The sequence below is a fragment of the Cardiocondyla obscurior genome, linkage group LG01 (assembly GCF_019399895.1).
Source record: "Cardiocondyla obscurior isolate alpha-2009 linkage group LG01, Cobs3.1, whole genome shotgun sequence".
Classification (NCBI taxonomy): domain Eukaryota; kingdom Metazoa; phylum Arthropoda; class Insecta; order Hymenoptera; family Formicidae; genus Cardiocondyla; species Cardiocondyla obscurior.
This window is the reverse complement of record NC_091864.1, coordinates 1,164,814-1,185,299: the sequence shown is the minus strand read 5'-3', so window position 1 is coordinate 1,185,299 and position 20,486 is coordinate 1,164,814. Positions and strand designations below refer to the sequence as shown.

Here is a 20,486-nt window from a genome sequence, read left to right as displayed (position 1 = left end):
ATACTGATGCGATCAACTAAAAATACTTACAAACAGTTCGATGATATCTCTCGAGAGCGCAGTGACCTTAAAACAGGTGCTATGCAATTTGGGACATTCGGCCTTGCATCATCATCGTCATCAACGTCATAACTACATAGCGGCTGCACTGTGGCATGAATAAGGTCTCCTCGGAGCCTGCTGTAAGGCGAGGTATTACGAAGACTGCGGTGAGTCTTGAAACCTTAAGAAACTACCACGTCATCGAAGTAGCGCGCACATTCTTGCTTGCCGATACGAGCGGCAGCGAAGAAAAATAAAATCTGGATACGATCATAAATTTCGTCGAGAGCGGATCGTCGGCTGAAATTTATCTTCGAGCTGCCGCGAGAATCACGAGACCGCCGCGTGACGAGGCGGAATATCTGCGTGCATAAGCGACTTCCGCGAGAGCGGCGTTTTCGTCTTCTCTCGAGAATATCTTAGGAAGTTTTCTGAATGCGAAAGTCGCGCTCCGCAAGAGATATTCTGCGAAGCAGCGATAAAATAAGAATGGAGCCATGTGCTTGTATTATCTTACACATGCAGTATATTAATGATAACAAGCCGATTATATCCTCCGATTATCTGCGTTATCGCGATTAATTTTTCTAGCGTGTCTATCGCGCGATGTTTTCTCGATAATTAAAGATTTCAATAAGCGATACGGAACACTTGTAGTGTAAAGAAGCTGCGCGTTATGTTCTAGCGGAGATTATATATAGGAAAAAAAAAAAAAAAAAATTATACAATGCAAGTAATTGAGGTATCGATCTCTGATGGTCGATCGCGCTGACTATTATTAACAGTTTATTAGCGCGTACGGTCGATCGGCCATCCCATCTGTGTCACAGCAAAGCCCTCTTCTCTTCTTTTGCTCGCGTACGTACGCCCCGTTTGTGATCTAGAAAATAATAACACGATGCACGACGAGCGTTGAAATTAATAAAGCGAACTAGAGCCAAGAATCTGCGGCAGATTCAAGTCTCTTTGATCTCAAGTTTTTGAGATTATTAAATGGTCGCTCTCTCTCTTTTTCTTTTTGACAACAGAGAGCCCGTAGATTTCTTTTCGCCGCCTAAATGCCATTGAATTGTCATTCTAGGTGTTATCAGAAAGAAGAGTGACTCGGATGTACTCACGTCGACAATCTCTCCGCGTGAGTCACTAGTTCTCTCTTTTCTCTCGCTCCATCTTCCCTTCATCACTCTCTCGCCTTGTTTTTTTTCTTTTCTTTTTTTTGTCTCTCTTCTCGTCCAGTGTGTGACATTCCTAGGCTTTTAGACATGTCTAGCTCGCCTATTTACCCATTTGTCTCTATCGAATGTAGCGTCCGAGCTCGACTTTCCCCTACACGGCTCTTCGATACAAGGGGAACATCTGCCGACCCTCCGGCCCGAAATAGCGATTATTACGATAGAGAGCATCTGCGACGCGCTCTCGCATGCTGGGAGAGAAGGGACCCAGAAGTGTCGAGAGAAAGAGAATAAAAAAATAAGAGAAAAGAAAAAAAAAGAAAGTACTTCGCGCGCGCAAGGCGGGCTAATTCGTTGACCGAGAAGTATTTTCGGACGCGCTTCTTCAAAGTCTCCGCCGCATGGAACGCGGTCATCGCGCGGATTATGCGTTCTGTCCGAAATCTTCGTGGAAATTGGCACAAGGTCTTTTCCTGGACCTTCGCTCTTCTTTTCCTCTTCTTCCCTTTCTCGTCGTATTGTTCGATCTTGGGAAGCAGTCGAGCGTTCACGGCGAATCTCTGCCTCCGCCTCAATTACTCGGTGCATCATTTGCGAATTACGGGTATTAAAGCGGATCGCGACGGGATCCTCTGCCGTGCGGGAGTGCCCCCGGGCATTTATGTAACGAAAACTCCTCGCGCGTTATATGCACGATAAAAAAAAAAAAAAAAAAAAAAACTGCTGGAAGAAACGCGCGGTGAACGCAACGTTCTCTATTGAACTTCACGTCTAAAAAGTTAGGACTTGTTGAGAGATCCATTACTTGCATTTACATCGAGATCTCATCGAACGAATCATCGTCCGCGACGGCCGATCCTCGTCCATCACATTTGCGATCCTCTCACGCTCGTTCGCTCGCAATCAAGACGACAGCGGAGGAATAAACATACATGCCGCCGACGGTCACGTTATCACACGTTGATATTAGCGCGGGGGAAGGGAATCACGTGCCGTCCTCCGACCACCCTCTCTCCCCCGGCATTGGAATGCCGCGACGTTAATTCATGCTCGCGCATGGCACAGACGTGTTCCCATTCTTACGGCATTCTTACTCGGTCGGCGACGACGTCGTCGACGAAAACAATCGTCGGGGTGGCGGCGGGAGGAAGAACGGGAACGGCGACACAACAAAGAAAGTGGGCGAGACGCAGCGATCCGCCGCGCTGGGTCCAGCGGAGTCCAGAGACCTCGGGGCTCAACATTTCGTGTCATATTGTATTTAAATTGTTATACTGAAACGTTTAAACTCGCGATTACTTTCGAAACTTGTATAATAAAATGTACAATGAAGCATAAAAATAAATTTTCTATTTTTTTTTATACCTCACACTTCTTTCCGTTTTTTTTTTTTTCCTCGCGTTGATCTCTCGCCCTTGTTTTTTTTACTTCATCCGAGGGCCTACGACTGGTTATTACGCTGCTGGGAGATAATATCCTCTGCAATTCACGAGTCGGCTTCGTCTCTAACGAGAGCAGATTTCAATGTATTCAATCTCATTGCCGAGAGTGGGAGAAGGAAGCAGACGGAGGGAGAACTCCAGCCACTGATTTCGTTCCATTTTAATATATATATATGTATATATATGTTATTCGCTTTTTACTACCTTCCGCTTGAGTCAGAGTAATGACGTGTCGTGATAATAATAGACCCTTTGCACTCCGGAATGCGCCCAAATGTCCCTGAACTCTCGTCCCGAATCGAGGAATCTCGTTGACGCGATAGCTCGTTATCTGCGATCTTTTGAAGCGAGCAAGCCAAGCGCCTTTCATTCGTCACTAAAAAAAAACGAACGGCGATTATTATAAACGCAAACCATAATTATTTCTTCATACATTATTACAACAAAAAGAAATAAATAATATGGCAAGATTGTAGGCAAGTTTCGCGCAAAGCAGAATTAAAAAAAAGAAGCATTAATTAAACGGGAAGTAAAAAATCCCCGATCCGACGATGTTGCTCGAGATGAGTCTCCTTGTAGCAACTACATTCGAGATGCGAGCAAAAAACAATGCGAGCCAAAGAACTCGTGGTTCACAGACCGCCCTTGCGTTCGGTTCATTACTTCGTCGTTACACTTGGCGCATGGTCAACCCCGGATTTTGCGTCGCGGCCGCTCGACGATCAATTAAGGACCGATTGACGCGAGCGACGTGATCAAAGGAAGAATTAGGGAACGCGTGCGAAAGGCTCGGTGCGCTTCGCAAGGGACCACTTTTGCGATCGCAGACCGGCCAGATCGTTTTGATCGACGTCGCGAAAGCAGCCGCCGCGTCCTAGAAAGGGGACAAGGCGGCCGTGAAAGGGGCGGCTCGTTACGTTCGGCGCTCTTTCGCGTGCCGCGCCGGTCGATGACGTATCGCCACGTCCGCCGGGAGATATTTGTGCCCGTCGCAGGTAGAAAGCGTGGAGCATTCCAGGAAGTCGCCGGAGCCCGCGCGCCTCTCCGCTGCGGGATTCGCGGCTGCTGGGTTATGCCACCGGACGGAAAGCGGAGTTACGCGGCCTCTCGCATAAACACGTCGTTTCGAAAACTTCGCCGACGACGTCCACCTGGGTGCCGTTACTTTGAGAAAGGGAGAAGAGAGAAAAGAGAGAGAAAAAAAAAAAAAAAAAAAATCGAGTATTTCCGATCGGACAGTTCGGCCAAAGATGTTTTCTTCCTTTTAACTTCAGCCGAATGTCTGTTCCATGTAGCGAAATCTTCATTCGTCTGCTCGTTGTACGGCAGATTTATAACGAACGCAGGTGCGTGATTCTTCTCTTCTCGTCTTCTTTCTTTCTTATTGTTTTTTTTCTTCTTCTTTTTCTTTTTTATTCCGGAGACCTTAATATCGTGAGACGCATGTACGACGGTATTTTTGTAGCGGATGTATAGTACGAGCCGCGGATTTAATTTAATAGCCCGCGAGTCAGAAGAGAGATAGAGAATGAAAGACAGATAAGTAGCCGTCGTAAATATGCATAAGCAGCAGGCAAGAAAACAATCGCGAATATAATTACGCGACGTGCGCTCTGGCGATAGAAAGTAGTTAAGCGGGTAATAGAATACCTGTGGGGTAATCGGAAGCGATGAATAGAAGCAGTAACGCGATAAATGCGATATTAATAATGCAATTAACAGCTTCTTGATCCTTCTCCGCTTCGCGAGAATTATGCGGCTGTAAAAAAAAAAAAATATTCCCGCAAAGCTAAACGATTTTCTTTTCACAGTCTAGGACGAAACTCTTACGGCTGCTATCTGCATAAATTTACCGACCTGTTTACAACGTAATTCTGCGGTAATATATTTTATTTAACAGCGCGGAGGCAGCAGCGCATATCGATTTTTAGCGCAATCGCGGCCGAAGTGAGTCAGCGAGGTCCCCGCGATCGAAAAGCCATTAATTTCGCGTATGGAACGACGTCCATTAGCCGTGAGCGCGATATCGCGAGCGATAGAATGTTTACGTCGTCGCATAGGCATGCATGAGTGTACCAAACGGCGTCACAATCCGCGTCATAAGCTTCGCCGAAACTCGCGGCTGCGATTCGAAATCCATTTAAATCCACTTAAACGTTGGTAAAGAAAAAAAAAAAAAAAAAATAGGAAGAAGAGAAACACGTTGCTCGCTACGAGCCACGATCGTTTGCAATTATAATAAATATCGTGCGAATGTAACATATGAGATTCTGTGTATGCCGCGCGTAATCGAGCAGGCTATATTCGTCGATGAGTCATTAAGCGATCCGCTTACACGCATTAATTTATGTATATTCGCGGTGTATTTTTTTTTTTTTTTTTGAGCGGGTCGCAAAATGCGGAATCCATTCTCGGATCGACGTAAACGAAAGCATATGTAACGCTTACTTAATCAGCCACGAGTTTGTACGCACAAAGGCGATGGAAAGCAGCTGGCGCGTCCTGCATTCGCGAACACCTCGAGTTTAATTTTATTTTATTTTATATTTCTTTCTTTCTCTTTTTGACAGGAGAGAAATGCCCGACCCCCGGAAGGAAGCTGGCCAATTTCAACGTGGTGAGCGCGTTTAATTACCCATGAAATATGCCCCGGTATTTTTCGAGAGGGGAGAAACCGAACTCGAGGTAAAAATCGTGCAACAAACGTGTGCTAAAAATACGGGACGTTTACCGCGTCCATTCGGGCATTCTCACGTACGAGGGAAGGGGGGAGGTGTCGATGAATCTACGATGATTCGGGGCATCGAAACGGGAAGCCTCGTCGGAGCCGCCCTGCACCAGCGAAACGTCTTTGCCCCGGGCTCACGGTGGCCAGGGGATGGCGGGAGGGAAGAGGGGATCGGAGCGAAGAAAGCAAAAGGCCGCTGTTGTTCGAAAGCAAAGTAGCATGCGGATATGTGCGAGCGCGTCGCAACGCGCGGCTACGCTCGGCATCGCGCTCGGTAGCTTGGTACCCTAATGCCTTACCTCTCCCCGGTCTCCCCCGGGTCCCGATGTTACGTTCGCCCGTACGTCGCACGGGTGCAGCTGCACTTGCGGCCGCGCGACCTTTCCCTCTCCCACCGAGCCCGTCCACACGCTGCCAACCTAAGCCGCTTGACGTTTCACCGCTGGGAGACGAAAGGGGGGGGAGCTCGCGAGATCACGCAGGCTCGACAATACGATCACCGCCACCAATTCCTGAAACAAAAAAAAAGAACAAATGAAATAATAAAATTCCAATTCTTATCACCTGCTCTCTCCGGAGAGTTTACCTGAGATTCAGATAATTTTGACTCGTGACGAGACTATTCTTCCTGCTTGATAAATGTTGAAAGAGAGAGTGACGACGCAAGTGAGAATTGTCCGAGGCTCGAGGCGGATTGAAAGCAACTATTGTCTCCCTGTATTTCAAGCGAAACGAATTTGATTAGAGGGAAAAAAAGGAAGCGGAAACGAGAAGTTCTTCCCGCAGCGAACGAGCTTGCGTTTACGGTATTTTTTTTTTAAATCCTGTGCTCGATGGATGATTTTAAGGGTAACAGGTAAAATTCTTTAAAACAGCTGGACAGCGGAACAAAGTCGAGGCAAGGCTTCTTTGAGCTCGGGGTCTAAATAAATTACAGCCTGGCCTCAGTTGAAAATTATTCCAGCTAACAAAAAGAAAAAAAGCTTCCTTAAATAAGATATGCAAATAACGCTCAATATCAAAGAAAACCTTCTCTCAAAAATCCTTCCTTAAAAGTAAACTCGTGCGCATCGAAAAATCTGCCGTCGATTAAAATTAACGTTACAAAATCCACGTAACAATGGTTACAATTAAAAAAAAAATGTTTCTCTCTTATCTGCGATAAAGATCTAGATCGCCGATCGCGTTCTTTCGCAAGATAAGCTAATTTTCAAGCAGTTAACGAAAATAAAACAATGTTATCGTGTCTGTCACAAACCGGCGTTAAAAAATCGTACTTCTCACTTCGATCGGTCGTAAACTAATCAAAGCGAGGAGTACGATTTTGTTTAATTGCAATCGTAGATAATTACGATCTCTTATCTTCAACGTTGTCATCCGTTCGGCCTGCATTTCAGCGTCGTCGACGGGGTGTTTCTCGAACGTCGAGCAGTGCGAGAGTGACAACGAAGTGAAGCGCTGTCAATACGCCAATGAGTATTACCAACGCTACGACATAACGGCCGCGTCGTCGCGGAATTATGCACGCCTGCCTGAGAAGGCGATAAAATCACTCGTTATTACGTAAGAGAAGCTTCAATAGAATCGTTGTCTCCCCATCCGCGTTTCTCTCTCTCTTTCTCTTTTTCTCTCGCTCTCTCGACAAGTACAATCGTTTAAATCTACCACGATTGGGGTCTGCTTTCTGAACGCGTACGCGCCAGCGATACAATTGATTCGAGGATATAGAATTTTCACGCGACGTCGTAAGTGGCTCGTATCCGCTGTAAATTACAACAATCATACTTGAGCCGTGACTAGAAGTTAGAAGAAGTCAGAAGTCGACTAGGCGGATGTGGAATCGATCTTTGTCACTTTGAAAACGCGCGAGAGAGGAAGTGACCACGAAAACCTAACCACGAAAGAGCTTACGTTGATTGTTTTTTTTATTAAAAAAAAAAAAGAAAAAAAAATTCAATAACGCCGCGATAAATCTAAATTATCAGCGTTTATCGGAGGAGATAATTCCTAAATCATCGCCTTATCGCTTCGTTTTTACCTCGGCGACGTTATTGTTTTGTAACGTGCGCGTAAATCCGGATCGAGAGGGCGGCCGGTCGAGCGAGCGCGTCTCCGTTCGTACTAGGCGTTTCTCGTGCATGCAAAACGGAAGGATCCAGAAAGAGACGTCCGGCGCGCTTCTTCTTCTTCGTCTACAGTCCGGCGAGCTGTACAGTACGTGCACGCGCAGGGTAGCGAAGAGTTCGCGATTCAGCCGCTAGGCACGGCTCTGATCCGCGGCGCGCTTCCACCGTGATTCAGGCCGGCCAGAGTTCACGTCCACCGCGTTGGCAGCAGTGGCGCCGCCGAGTCAGTGCTCAATGCGTCGTGCAACGGATAACAACGTCCGGGAATCTGGCGTGGACAAGAGCGGCCACCACCAGCTCGTCGTCTCGCATCCGTCGTCCGCAGCGTCGTCGTCTCGGTACGGTGATAACGATCCCTTCGAGCGAACCCGCTCTCCTTTTTATTCGACCGCTCAGGTCCCGGATCCGGAGGGGGTCCGATTTCCCGAGTGCAGCGTCGTCGCCGTTTGTCCGCCGCGGTGCATCGTGCGCATCGCGCCCGCGACGGAGCCCCCGATCGACGCGCGTTGTTGGGCGTAGCCGGCGAGGAGTTACGCGGGAGCGTGCGTGCGGCACGTCCATGCGTGCGTGCGTGCCTGCCAGCCAGGTTGGCCAGCCCGCCCGCTTGCCTGCGTGCGACAACTTCGGTGCTGTCCCGACCGTCGCTGCCATTGCGAAGTGCGAGTGAGAAAAACGACGGCTCTCCATCGCTCCGTTTATTACCCGCGTGTGCGCTCGCAGGAATACCTAGTGCCTCGTACCCGGTGCTCGCCTACTCGAAGGGGATATACGCTGAATGCGACTACGGGACGGCGTTTCTCTTCTCTTCCGTCCGTTCTTCCTTTCTCTCTCTGCACGTATATACGTATATATCTCTCTTTCTCGCACGCTCAGTCCCCCACGCGTCGTCGCCGTGAAACTCGGTCCGCCTAGACGGCCAAGATCGAACGCGACGGCGGCCTGAGGCATGTCGTCGGCGGCATCGTAGCTCGAGATCCCGGATTTTAGCGCGAGGTGAGTGCCAAGCGAGTCGACGTCGACGCTTACGCAGCGTCGACTGTCGTGACGCGACGCGGCGCGGCGGGGGCGGTTGATACCGTCACGAAGGACGGCGCGACGGCGACCGGCGACCGGCGACGGGGGTGTGGACCTTCCAGCGTTCTGTCAACACGCGCGGGACTGACAGGAAGCTCGCGGGAGCGTGCATGGCACACCCATCTCGTCCCGCGAGCCTCGCGAGCGGAGCGGAGCGATGCGGTGCCAGGAGATTCTCGCGCGGCGCGGCGAGACGGAGAGGCGAAGGAGCCGCGGCTCGTAGATCGAAATCGCGAGAGATCACCGGGATTCTGCGTAGCGGGGAAAAAGAGATCGACGCGATCGTCGATCGGAAGTGGCGGCAGCAAATCCCGAGCTCGACGTGTCGCTTTTAACTTCTGAGAACCGCGGCGATTCGCGCGATATATATTTTTTTTTCCTTTTTTTTTAACACCTTGATTGACTAAAAAAATAGAAAAGTCCGCGAGTCTACGAACTTTCTAGCCTACGGCCAATCGGCGCGCTCGAAGAAAAAATATCGCCGGACGACGCGTGTTACATTGGTCTGGCTCGTGCTCATTTACGAAGACCCGTCCGAGTCGTCGTTCGAGCATTGCACCGCTGTCACTTCCGCGTGACTCGACTTCGGGGACCTCCGACTTTAACACTCGCTTTGTCGAAGTTTTCTCGAACGCGGCGACAATTTTCACGTCCAACACTTAATTCAGTTCGAGCCGACGAAAACGTCGGGAGCACTCGAGAGCTTCTTAACAAAATTTAAAGTCTTAAAAAACTGATAAAGCACTTGATAAGCGCCGCCGTTGCTAAAGTTAGCTTTTGTTTTACACGACATGTTGCGCGGGTACTTATAACATTTCTTAGAAACGCTAGGTGGGAGACACATATATGTACGTACAACGTCAATGTTTGACGAATCGCTCGGCTCGTTTTCATTCGGCTCGAATTTTGTTTACTGAAAATAATCCTCCACCTTCCTCCCCCTCTGCCCCCTTACCCCGCCGCGATACTTTTACGATTATCGGTGCAAAATTCGAACTTATCAAGACTACATATATACATGATATATTTTACGTATAATGAGAACGACGATAGATAGCTGTTAAGAATTTTCCGGTGCTGACTCCGCGCTGTTTTGGTCTACAATTACGCTCGGACTGGCCTTAATGAGAATAGTAGCTTCTGCTTGATAAATAGCCCAGCGTCACGTGTACGATGAATGACAACGGTTGCGATAATTGAAAACGTCCAGGCAGATAATTTGTATTTCCGACGCGTTTGATTTTGACGCGCGCCGCATCGTAAATGAGAAATTAGGGAATTTTGAGGAGGCGGCCCATCCCCTTCGCTGAAAGCTCGTCGCAAACAATTAAGGGAAGTTCAGCGTGCCGCGTGATTTCGCGAGAAACGTCAGGGAGATGTTCGCGAAGCTTAAACAGACCGGCGAAGACCCGCGTATCACTTGAAGACGCTTGACTGATACTAATTAATAGCGAATTAACTAATGCCAATTAACGATAAATGATCTAACAGCGATCGGCAATAAATTTGCGTGTTAGATTTCGAATTATTGGACAGTTATCAGTTGTAAGATGTTTAATTAAAAATTTTCCCGCGATCTGCATGCATTCGAAACAATGCGTTCGATAATCTTGAGCTTTGAATATTAAAAATCCAACTCTTGCCCGTATCGATTCAAAGTTGTAATTTAAAAACTTTGCTTAAAGAAGCGTCGAAAGTTTCGTTATCATCTCGAAGCCGTTCCCGATCGGAGGCTACGGATCAAAAACTCTTTCCCCGGTTACCGCCCGAATTGCGCCAGATCTTTCGTTTGCTCGGAACTATCTTTTATCGTATCGTTACGCGCTCGCACTCCGTTTTACGCAAAATCGTAGAATGTTATTTCGTCGACCGGGCGTCCTTCGCAAAAAGAAGAAAAAGAAAAAAAAACCTTTTACCCGTAAAAGGGAAATCCTCGAGTCGCCGTTCCGTGAAATTTTGATATGTGCGATTTAACTTTCTATCGTGAATTTCGCGCCCACGTGGAAACGCCCGCGTGCGTAATTGGATTTCCAAAAGTCGCCAGAGACACTCGGTCATTCACGCCGATTATTAGATCATCGAAGAGATTAGATCATCGTGATTCGCGCGCCGTATATGTATACATGTCCGCCTCTACACTCGCGGCACAGCAAAAGTTGTTAATTAATTAATCGCTGAAAGAAATGTGAGATTAAATGGAGAAGTTCAGTAAAGAATTCAGTACGTTAACGCAAATAATAATCTAATAATGCTATTAAATTTGTGCGTGTAAACAGTCGTGCAATTTTATAAAAATTACGTTTAAAATTGCACGATTCTTTACATATTCACGCGAGTAATAATAAAATTCTCGAGGCTGCCGATTGTGCAAATTCATTGAATTCTTCGCGGGATAATTTTATATCTGCTGCCCACCGAGAATTATGGGATGGGCGTGTTGATCCCGCAGTTATCAATGAAGTGATAAAAAAACACTGAGTAATTACAATTCAGGAAATTAATCTTTCCACCGCGAGACATTAAGTTTCTCTTCTGATAGTGCTAAGAGACAAACAAAATCGTGGTGTAATTATAACGTATCGTTCAAGTTAGTTTCATGTAGGTTGACATAACGCAGAATTTAATCTTTGATACCGCGTCACAAAATATCCGTGATCTTATAACGAGGGTAATTATAAAATCTAATGTAATAATATGTAATAATTATAGATACCAGTGGTCCATTAAGATACGTACGGCTCGCTACGATATAGAGTATCGACATCCGGTGTCAGCGAGTGAACGGTCGAATGGGCAGTTCAAATATCAACCGGAAAAGTTAGAAATATCAGCAGCGAAAAACAGTAGAAACTTACGTTACACTTCTTGATATAATTTCAAAGCATTTTTCTCACTGTTTCATTATTCGTCGATGTTCGTACTTGCGTTTGACGGTTCTAATACATTTGTAAACTTGAGAAAATATTGCTCACTGTAGCGGATGTAAAATTACACCATAGAATATTGATCTTTTTTTTTATTTTATTTTTTTACTGTGAAGTTTCGCATTTATTGTAGTAAATTGCACGTATTTTTTCTTTTTTCTTTTTTTTTTTTTGCAAGCGCGGCCAAGGTAGACACTTTCTATTATTGGGACCGGACGATTACTTGCTTCGCAAATTCGGGACTTAAAGCGAGTTGTACGCGTTCGTAACGTTTCGAGTACGCGCCGGCACCGAAGCAGATCGGTGAAAGCACATGGGTACCACGCATGTCGCGGGTTTCAAGTCGGCGGATTTTGCAACGCGCAACCGATCCGCGTGTCGAGATAGAAACCGCGGTTCCGCACCGCGACGCCCGTGCCGCAGTTTTTTAAAATACCACGCGCGGATTTTTCTTCGTCGCGTGTATTAAAGAAGCAAGTCGCGCGTCGCACGTCTTCGACGACGAGCCGGATTCTTCCGTGACGGAAGTATCTATTAACAGCTCGGTTAATAAACGGGCGGATTACCTTTGTCAGCGGCACGTGTAATTGGAATAATTCTTTTAAAGTATCAGACTCCGGTATTTTAACGTCTTAACCACTTCGAGCTCTGTTGGCGTCTCCCAAATCCGTTCCGTATTGAATTAAGATATCTGCCGGGCGAGCTTTGGTGCGTTTTCCTTCGGACGATTATATCCACCTGAAAAAAAAATTAAAGATCGTTAGATAAAGTCCTAAGAATAGAGAATTGTTTAGGAGTCGTTGATCGGAGGGCTTTAACACGGCCAACGACAGCGTCGTGTTCGCGTTCGACGTAGAAAAGCCCGAAGAACGCGACAGTTTATTTTCTCATCGAGCCGGTCGTTCTCCTATGCAACTGCCATGTGACGAGCCGGGAATATTGCATCGTCTCTTGTGCTCGCGTTTATTTACCCGCGGGATGATTGTGCGTAGAATCGAGCGCGCCGGGAGGATCCTAGAAAGTGTTCGAATTGATAAAAAGCCGCGCTTTCTACACGTCTACCGCCGCGGTATCGTGGCGTATGACTTTTTCAATTCGTTACCGCAGTCAGCGCGGATATTTAGTTTAATCTGGCCGACCTTTCGCCGACCTTTCATTCCAGTCCAACCCACGTGCAGAACGCAAATTAATATGTATTAACTGTCAACCGTGAGGTAGCATTAAAAAAGTTTTTTTTTTTTTACGTACTTGTGTCCGGAATAATTATAAAATAACGTTTTATTATACCGTCGAAAGTCGAGATGAGTAAAAATACAAATTGATGAAAGAACGGCGTAATAAGATAAATATATATTGGTTTCCGAGGCGAACTAAATCACCTTGCCTGTTAATGTGTTAATGATTATTTAATAGCCTCTAGAAAAAAGAGACTCGTTTTCCAACTGCCTAACATCCATATTCAAAGAAATGGGACTGCGTATCGTAGATCTGTAAAGCTTTCAAGAATCTAGGGTTTCAGAGTTCTTTCTCTCCTCCGCTTTTCTCCTTTCAGAAAAATCTCTGGTTTCAGTGCGGCTTAAACAAGCACCGTCGTGCTCGAAGCGACGTTTGCGGGAACGAAATTCATATATCGAGAATTCTTATTTCGCAAAAGGAAGTTCCAATTTCGCAGTTTTACGCAGGCATTAAAGCGACTGACCTTCCAGACAGATCCGCGATTTCCGGCTCTGCGGAGAGAAAAGTTTAAATCGAGATCTCGCTAATGCCATACTCGAGCAAAACAACTATCGCGTTAACGTGAATACGCATTTCGATCGAAAACTAATTTTATTCGCTACAAAAAAAAAAAAGAAAAAAAAATTGCTTTTAATGAAAAATTATAATATTACATGTGGTAGACTGAAAAACAAAGTATTATCTATTTTAATAAAATTATTACAAGATGGTTTCACGCAAATAATAATGAAATTTTCATACCTATTATTTGCGTGAATATTTTGAATTTATTATAGCGTAATTTTATATAGCGTGTGATTTACATGTAATTTTTGCCACGATACGTTACATAACCGGCTGCAGTATTGCGCGCAAAACGCTCCCGTCGTGCGTGCATTAATTAAAAGATACAACACACGATCTCTCCGATCCGAGATACCGATTTCCTTATCGCGATATTTGACAGACGCGGCTTGATAACTGCGTCAGACGCGCGTTATCCGAACGTGTTCGACTCGTGTCGAGCAAATCGCTGGTGTACGTTATTCTAGTTATGCGCGTGGATTTCGTGTCACGAGGCCGCGAGATTACCGCGCGAAAAGCGATATCGCCTACCGTTATCAGCGTCCAAAAACAATGAAGATACCGGAAGTAGAATTCGTTTCGCGAGTCAATTTTTACTACTTTCGCCTAGCGTTTTTCTTTCTCTCTTTAATGCGGAGACGCGGCACGTGCCTTCGGTATTCGAGAAACGAGAGACATTTACTGATTTAGATTCCTGTTTCACAGGTGAAGCTTCAGCATGGCCAGCAGATGACTGTTAGCCGAGCCGGTGCTCGTACTCGACTCTAATATGAGCGAAGTGGTGGCAGTGACGCCGACTGGTGGACCTACGCGCCAGGAAAGCGTGACACACGTCAAACGGCACAAGCTGGCCAGCTGTAATGTTCCCCTCGTGCACGGCCGGCCGAATCCGTCGATCAGTCCACGCAGCAGACTGACCACGCATCAGCGGAACCACAGCTTGGACTTCAGGTAGAACGCTCGGCGAGGCCGCGAGCTATTTGCGTCCTGGCGTTTCCTGGCACTTGTTGAATAAAAGCGTTGATTTCGCCTCGCGCACGGCGCCACGGCAACGACGACGTCGGAACCGACGGTACAAATGGGGAAACCGCACGTCGTGCGTAAATCAGAGGAACACAGGCCGTGATATTTAAATTGGCGGCGGCGGCGTCATCAGTATTAATAATCGCCGCAACGAGTAATTCCGCGGCCGTATTTATTTCCTTCATTGGCCGCGCTTTTGCAGCCGTCTACTGCAAACTGATATCTTGTACGTACACGTGATTTCCTTCGGGAAACCGGGCGATTCACTGACGGATAAATTTTAATAAGGATGGTTTAAATGATAATTATATTAAAAAAAAAAAAATGATTTATCGCGATAATTGTCTGCGATGCATGGATACTACATGTGTGTTATTAAGTTATTACCAAGTATATATTTATAGAAGAAATTAAATGTTAGAGTCACAGAGATGTAGATTACCACATATGAAACATTTCTGTAAAAAGAATTAAAATTGGATTTTTTAATATTATTATTATCAAGGAATTAAAAATATATTTATAAGACTTTTACTTACTAATCACAGCGTTATTAATTTTTTTTTTTCTCTTTTTTAAGATCAATGGGTATCCTACTACCGCCGGTGCCTCAGGCGACCGCCACAACGCTGACGCATCATCACAGAAACCGCAGTCTGGATTCCGCGCTGCAACGAATCCCCGAGGTGGACGTTACGCCAAGTCCGGAATGCGAGAACCCCGCGCCCTCGTCGGTATCTAAAACAGCGACGGTATCGTCGTCGTCGTCCTCGGGGTCATGCGGCAAAAGTGCGCGCACCGCCCGGGAACGCGAGGACCTGGCCAGTCTCGGATCCGACGATTCCGGGATTCTGTGCGGCTCCGACAGCGGCTCGAGCGACGCGACGAATGCGCCCGCCACCCGCGAATCCAGCGTGGATCATCTGCACAGCCGCGAGAGCCTCGATTCGTCCATGTCGCAGACGGGCGACGTATATTCGGTCGATGCGGTGGACGGTATGGAGAACAGTGCCGGTGTGGTGTCAGTGTCGATGTCGGTGCCGGTGTCGCCTGTAGAACTGTCTACGCGTCTTAGTGACAGTCCGGCGTCCCCCGTCTCCCCCGAGAACGAAATCAACGGCGATCGTTCCCAGTGCAACAATGCAAATGACGATGACGAATGTTGCTCGCAGGAGCCGCGATCAAACGCGAACGTGCGGGAACTCAGTAGCGACAGTCAACATGACTATCAAAACGAGGAATGCATTGATATGTATCAAGATGACATACAAGTGTCACCAACGCCGTCCGTGGCCGAGACGAGCCAGAGCGAGTTGGCGGGAGCGGCCATGACCCTTTGTTGCGGTACAACTGCGTCGCAGCAACAAGAAGTCGAGACGGTGAAGAAGCAATCGGACATTGTCCGTCGGCCGAAGCAAGAAACGAAGCAACCAAAACCTTCGGAAGGCTGCTTGCTGCGGCTCTTCGAAAGTCAAATATTTGACATGTCCATGGCTATATCCTATCTGTTCAATTCCAAAGAACCTGGCGTTCAGAGTTATCTAGGTACAGTAAACATTAGGAAAAAAATTATTTCTTTACAAATCTCACTCGAAAAAATACATGCTCTGTTTTTTTTATGAAATGTGGTTTCTAAATATAGATTCCTATTGCGATACAAATTTTTTAAAAGTTTTTTTAGTGAGAGCACAATTAAACACAGGAATGCACTCTGTACATTTCACGATAAATATGATAAAAATAAATGTAATATATTGTAGGTAACAAGATGTTCAGTTTTCCGGATAATGATGTCGACTTTTACTTACCGCAGTTAGTTGTGATGTATATACAACTTCACGATGTAACAGAAGTCCTTTATCCATATCTTATTCATAGGTAAATATAGGTCTCGCGCATTACGTCGAAGGCTGCTTGATTGCGCATTTCATTCATTACGCTTAATAATTTGAAGAATTAAAACTAAAGTCAAGTATTTTACAGATGTAGACAGTCGGCAGATTTCTCATTAAAATGTGCCTGGCTGCTAGACGCGTACAGCTCTGATGCTCATTTGCCGTCAAAGAAGAAGTCTCATGGGACCAAATTAAAGAATCTTATCTTGTCAGATGAACTCAGGTATGCACAATATGAAAAACAATGAGAGATAATTTTTAGCAGATAATATCTTAAAAATAATTATACATTTTTAGATACATATATATATATATACAAAATTATAAATTTATTTTTAAATACCTGTGATGTTTCAGGCCAAAGGGAAATGAAGGCCGAAAGCACCGCATCGCTGGATTGCAAGTTCCTGCGTCTTCACCGTTGCCCTCGGCGCAAACTCTTACGTCGCCGAACAAGAAAACCCACCAAAGATCTCAGTCCGACGCTACTGGATTATTTCAGACTATACGCCGTAGTCATTCCGGTATTTCAAATTAATATGTACTTCTTAAAATAATTTTTCTTTTATCTTGCAATGCTTTCTTTAATAATTATTTTATTCTTTAAAAGGTATAATAAATAAAGTAAGTCTTGGGGACCTGAGCTCTGGTCGAGCATTTGACAATGGCTGTACCTGCTTCTATTCCTGCCAAGGTGTAGTGAACGATTTGCGAGGCCAAAAAACCGATTGTTTTTGCAATGTAAGTTATTATCTCGTACAAAAAAAAAAACAGGTATTGTGACTCAAAGCTTTAATATGGATTTCTTATATGCTTGCAGGCACCTCGACTCGCGCCAGAACTCGAATTTATTCAAGCTTTAATATCAATTGGTAAATTGCTCGGGACTATCCCAACAAAGGAAAGTAAAACCGTTCAATTAGTAGCGGAGCTCAATACGCTTAATTTGAATCTCCCTGCGAGGGTGTGGCTTCCTCTACATAGCACGATACCGCATCATATCGTGCGAGTCCCACCACAATACGCCGCCGTTCTTAATAGCAAAGATAAGGTACCGATTTTGCTTCCTTCTGTAAAAATTCGTCATTTGAATATCGACTTTTACGTTACCACTATTCTAGGCACCTTATATAATATACGTGGAAGTATTAGAAGTGGAAGATTTATACACATCGCCCGTGCCAACAAAAATAATGGGCAGTTCGTTGAGGCATACCAAGTCCGAGGAAAATTTAACGGGCGGTGAACAATCTAATATGTCCACTTCGGAAAATCAACAGAATTCGACGATACGACAAACTCCTGTAAAAAATATTTCGCCCTATTCTGTTAGAAATACTGATGTGGCGTTTAACTTCCCCGATGACGATCCTAATGATTGTTGGAGTCAAGAGGATGATGAGATCACACAGCAGGTGTGTATTTTACTCGAAACTGCTATTATTATCTCTTTGATTTTAAATGATATTCTGTTTAATTGTTTTATTCAGTATTTACAGCTTCGTAAACCAAAAGATCGAGACACCATATCGCAATTGAGTCAAGACTCGTCCGATAGTAGGGAACCGATATTTGTACCGGGCGATATCAAGAGAAGATTAAGTGAGATGGCAGCTACGCCGAGTGCGACTTTCAGTCACGATCCCGAAGATCCATCGGCGGCGGTTCTTAAAGAGCCGTGGGAACAGAAGCAACGGCGAATAAGAGCTTCCAGCCCGTACGGGCACTTGGCATCTTGGAGATTACTCGCGGTAATCGTAAAATGTGGCGACGATCTCAGACAAGAACTTCTCGCATCGCAACTACTCTCAATGTTACAAAAGATTTGGCAAGATGAACAAGTACCCCTTTGGGTGCGACCATACAAGTAAGTGCAAATTACTCTCGAGAATGTTTGCCTCGAGAAAAATAATCATATATGTCGTGGAATATAAAATTTATGAAATATATTAATATATTAATATTAATATATGAAATATATTAATATTCATTAACTTGTCTTTTGGATTTTAATATTTTATATTTTTGTGCCGCAGAATACTGTGTCTGTCTAACGACAGTGGTCTGATCGAACCTATTTTGAATACCGTTTCGCTTCATCAAGTGAAGAAGCAGTGCCAATTAACACTTTTTCAATATTTCGAACGAGAGTTCGGCCCTACTACCTCAGAGGGGTTTCAAGTGGCGCAGAGGAATTTTATTCAGAGCTGTGCCGCGTATTGTCTGGTCAGTTATCTGATTCAAGTGAAAGATCGTCACAATGGCAATATTCTGCTGCACAGCGATGGCCATCTAATCCACATAGATTTCGGATTTATTCTATCAACCTCGCCACGAAATCTTGGCTTTGAGACCAGCCCGTTTAAACTCACGCCCGAATTTGTCGAGGTAATGGGTGGCAATCAGTCCAAGCTTTTCGAGGAATTTAAAAGCCTTATTCTTCAAGGCTTAATTGCAGCACGGAAGCACATGGAGAAGATAGTCAACCTTGTTGAGATTATGTTGTCGGGTAAGTAGTAAAATTCGTGTTAAGTTCGTTTGTCGCGTGCACAACCTGAGTACCTCGATGGGCTTTATCGATTTTTTACTATAGGTTCTCAGCTTCCGTGCTTCCGCAGTGGTGGGGCGGCGACTGTTCAAGGTCTCAAGAATAGGTTCCACCTCACGTTAACGGAGGATCAATTACGTCGACACGTTGAGGATTTAGTCGAAGGTAGCATTCACTCGTGGTCCACTAAACTCTATGATCGATATCAATACTTCGCAAACGGTACTCTTTAATATCAAGATTAACGATTTTTTTCTGTCTATTGCGTTTTGACTAAAACTTTCGTAAAGTTAATAATGAAGACATCAATTTATGTGTGTTGTGGCACTTCCACAATTTTCGTAAACTTATTTAATAACTTTGTTCATCGATCGGCAATCGTGTATTAAAAATTATATATTCAATCTGCCACGTCGAAAAATCTATTCCGTACTGTAAACTAAAATGACATAATTTAATTATATATATATATACACATATATGTATATATAATTATCATTATTTATTATAATTGGCGTTAAAACTATTTCTTCAATTCTTCGTTAAACTAATACTATACTATATTTTGAGACGATCTCTATTAGCTTCATTGTAAATAAAAAATTGTAATTGTGTATAACAATTGCACGATAGCAGGGAAGAAAAAAAGAAAAGTTCTTTCTGGCGAGTTAATTTCGATTGGACTGCGCTGTTTTCTAGCATTCCACAAGCACAAATGACGTTTTAGAATGGAAAACCGCTTCTTGAATCTGTAGATAGCCTCGATTAGGCTGAACATACCGAAATCCGATAGATTGCTATTCTTTGAGTTTGACATTATTTCTTGCTTTCGCAAGTAAGAACGATACGAAATATTTTTAGCAGAATTCAAAGCGATCTCGGTGTTTGATAAATTAAGAAACTTCGATAGATGAGTGAAATATGAATATCTTAAGAGAACACTGGTTTAGTTGAAGAATGTGAGCGCTTCGTTGAAAGTTAAAAATATTTATCGTCGTTTGAGAAATTAGATGAAAGGAGGAAATGCTCTATGAAAATTTTGGTATCCAGTTGATTACATATATCCACTATATACAACGTTTTTTGTTCGATACATTAAGACTGCTGTTGTTTACGTATGCCTCGATTGACAAATTGCGAACTAGTTATCACCGCAGCGCAGACGTGGGTGAGCGCGTTGAACTGCTAAGTCGAGTGTAACTTATATAAGCAGCGTAATTTGTTAAAGGTGCCTTATTTGTGTAGAGAAATGTGGTGGAGACGATCAAACTTAGACACAGTGAAGTGACGTGTTAATATGGCAATCTAAGCGTAAAGCTGATTGGACATGAAACGGACAATCTGTAATTTGTATGTATATATAGGGAAAAAAAAAAAAAAAAAAGAGGAAACATTTGCGTGAACTTTCGTAGATAATTCGCGGCAATAAAAAAAGTGGGAGCCTACTAAACGGTAGGACAAAATCGACGGATCCCCATCTCCGGGGGATTCAAACGCAATTCCGGCGAGTGCGTGAAAAGGCTACGTACAAAAATCAAGACTCTGATATTAATGGGAGGCGAATACTCAAAATATTTCCTATTTCGTAGATTAGTACTCTTCGATAAATACATCTAATTGTAACGCGGTATGAGTTAAGGTCTACTTATATTATACTATAGCGAATCTTAAGGATCACATTTGAAAGTTTTTACATGTTCTTATATTACGTA

At 44.7% G+C, this 20,486-nt stretch overlaps 1 protein-coding gene and 1 long non-coding RNA gene across 3 annotated transcripts; one reads left to right on the top strand and one right to left on the bottom strand.

Annotated features, from left to right (window-relative positions):
• Window positions 1–1,754: 1,754 nt before the first annotated feature.
• On the bottom strand, window positions 1,755–6,104 carry LOC139101506 (uncharacterized). The gene is made up of 3 exons (XR_011545558.1): window positions 5,971–6,104; window positions 5,684–5,896; window positions 1,755–3,032 (listed from the first exon to the last, which is right to left on the bottom strand). It is a non-coding gene; the product is annotated as an uncharacterized lncRNA (long non-coding RNA).
• Window positions 6,105–7,696: 1,592 nt separating this feature from the next.
• On the top strand, window positions 7,697–20,463 carry Fwd (phosphatidylinositol 4-kinase beta fwd). Of its 2 annotated transcripts, none has more exons than XM_070654153.1 (12): window positions 7,697–7,848; window positions 14,014–14,259; window positions 14,912–15,876; window positions 16,092–16,209; window positions 16,315–16,449; window positions 16,584–16,750; window positions 16,837–16,967; window positions 17,047–17,277; window positions 17,348–17,641; window positions 17,717–18,093; window positions 18,263–18,735; window positions 18,820–20,463. In XM_070654153.1, the coding sequence occupies exons 2-12, from the start codon at window positions 14,078–14,080 to the stop codon at window positions 19,005–19,007; spliced, it is 3,261 nt and encodes a 1,086-aa protein (XP_070510254.1). In that variant the 5' UTR covers window positions 7,697–7,848; window positions 14,014–14,077; the 3' UTR covers window positions 19,008–20,463. The 2 variants fall into 2 exon arrangements, with proteins under 2 accessions (XP_070510254.1, XP_070510265.1); XM_070654164.1 differs by lacking the exon at window positions 7,697–7,848 and adding an exon at window positions 7,925–8,503.
• The last annotated feature ends 23 nt before the right edge of the window (window positions 20,464–20,486 follow it).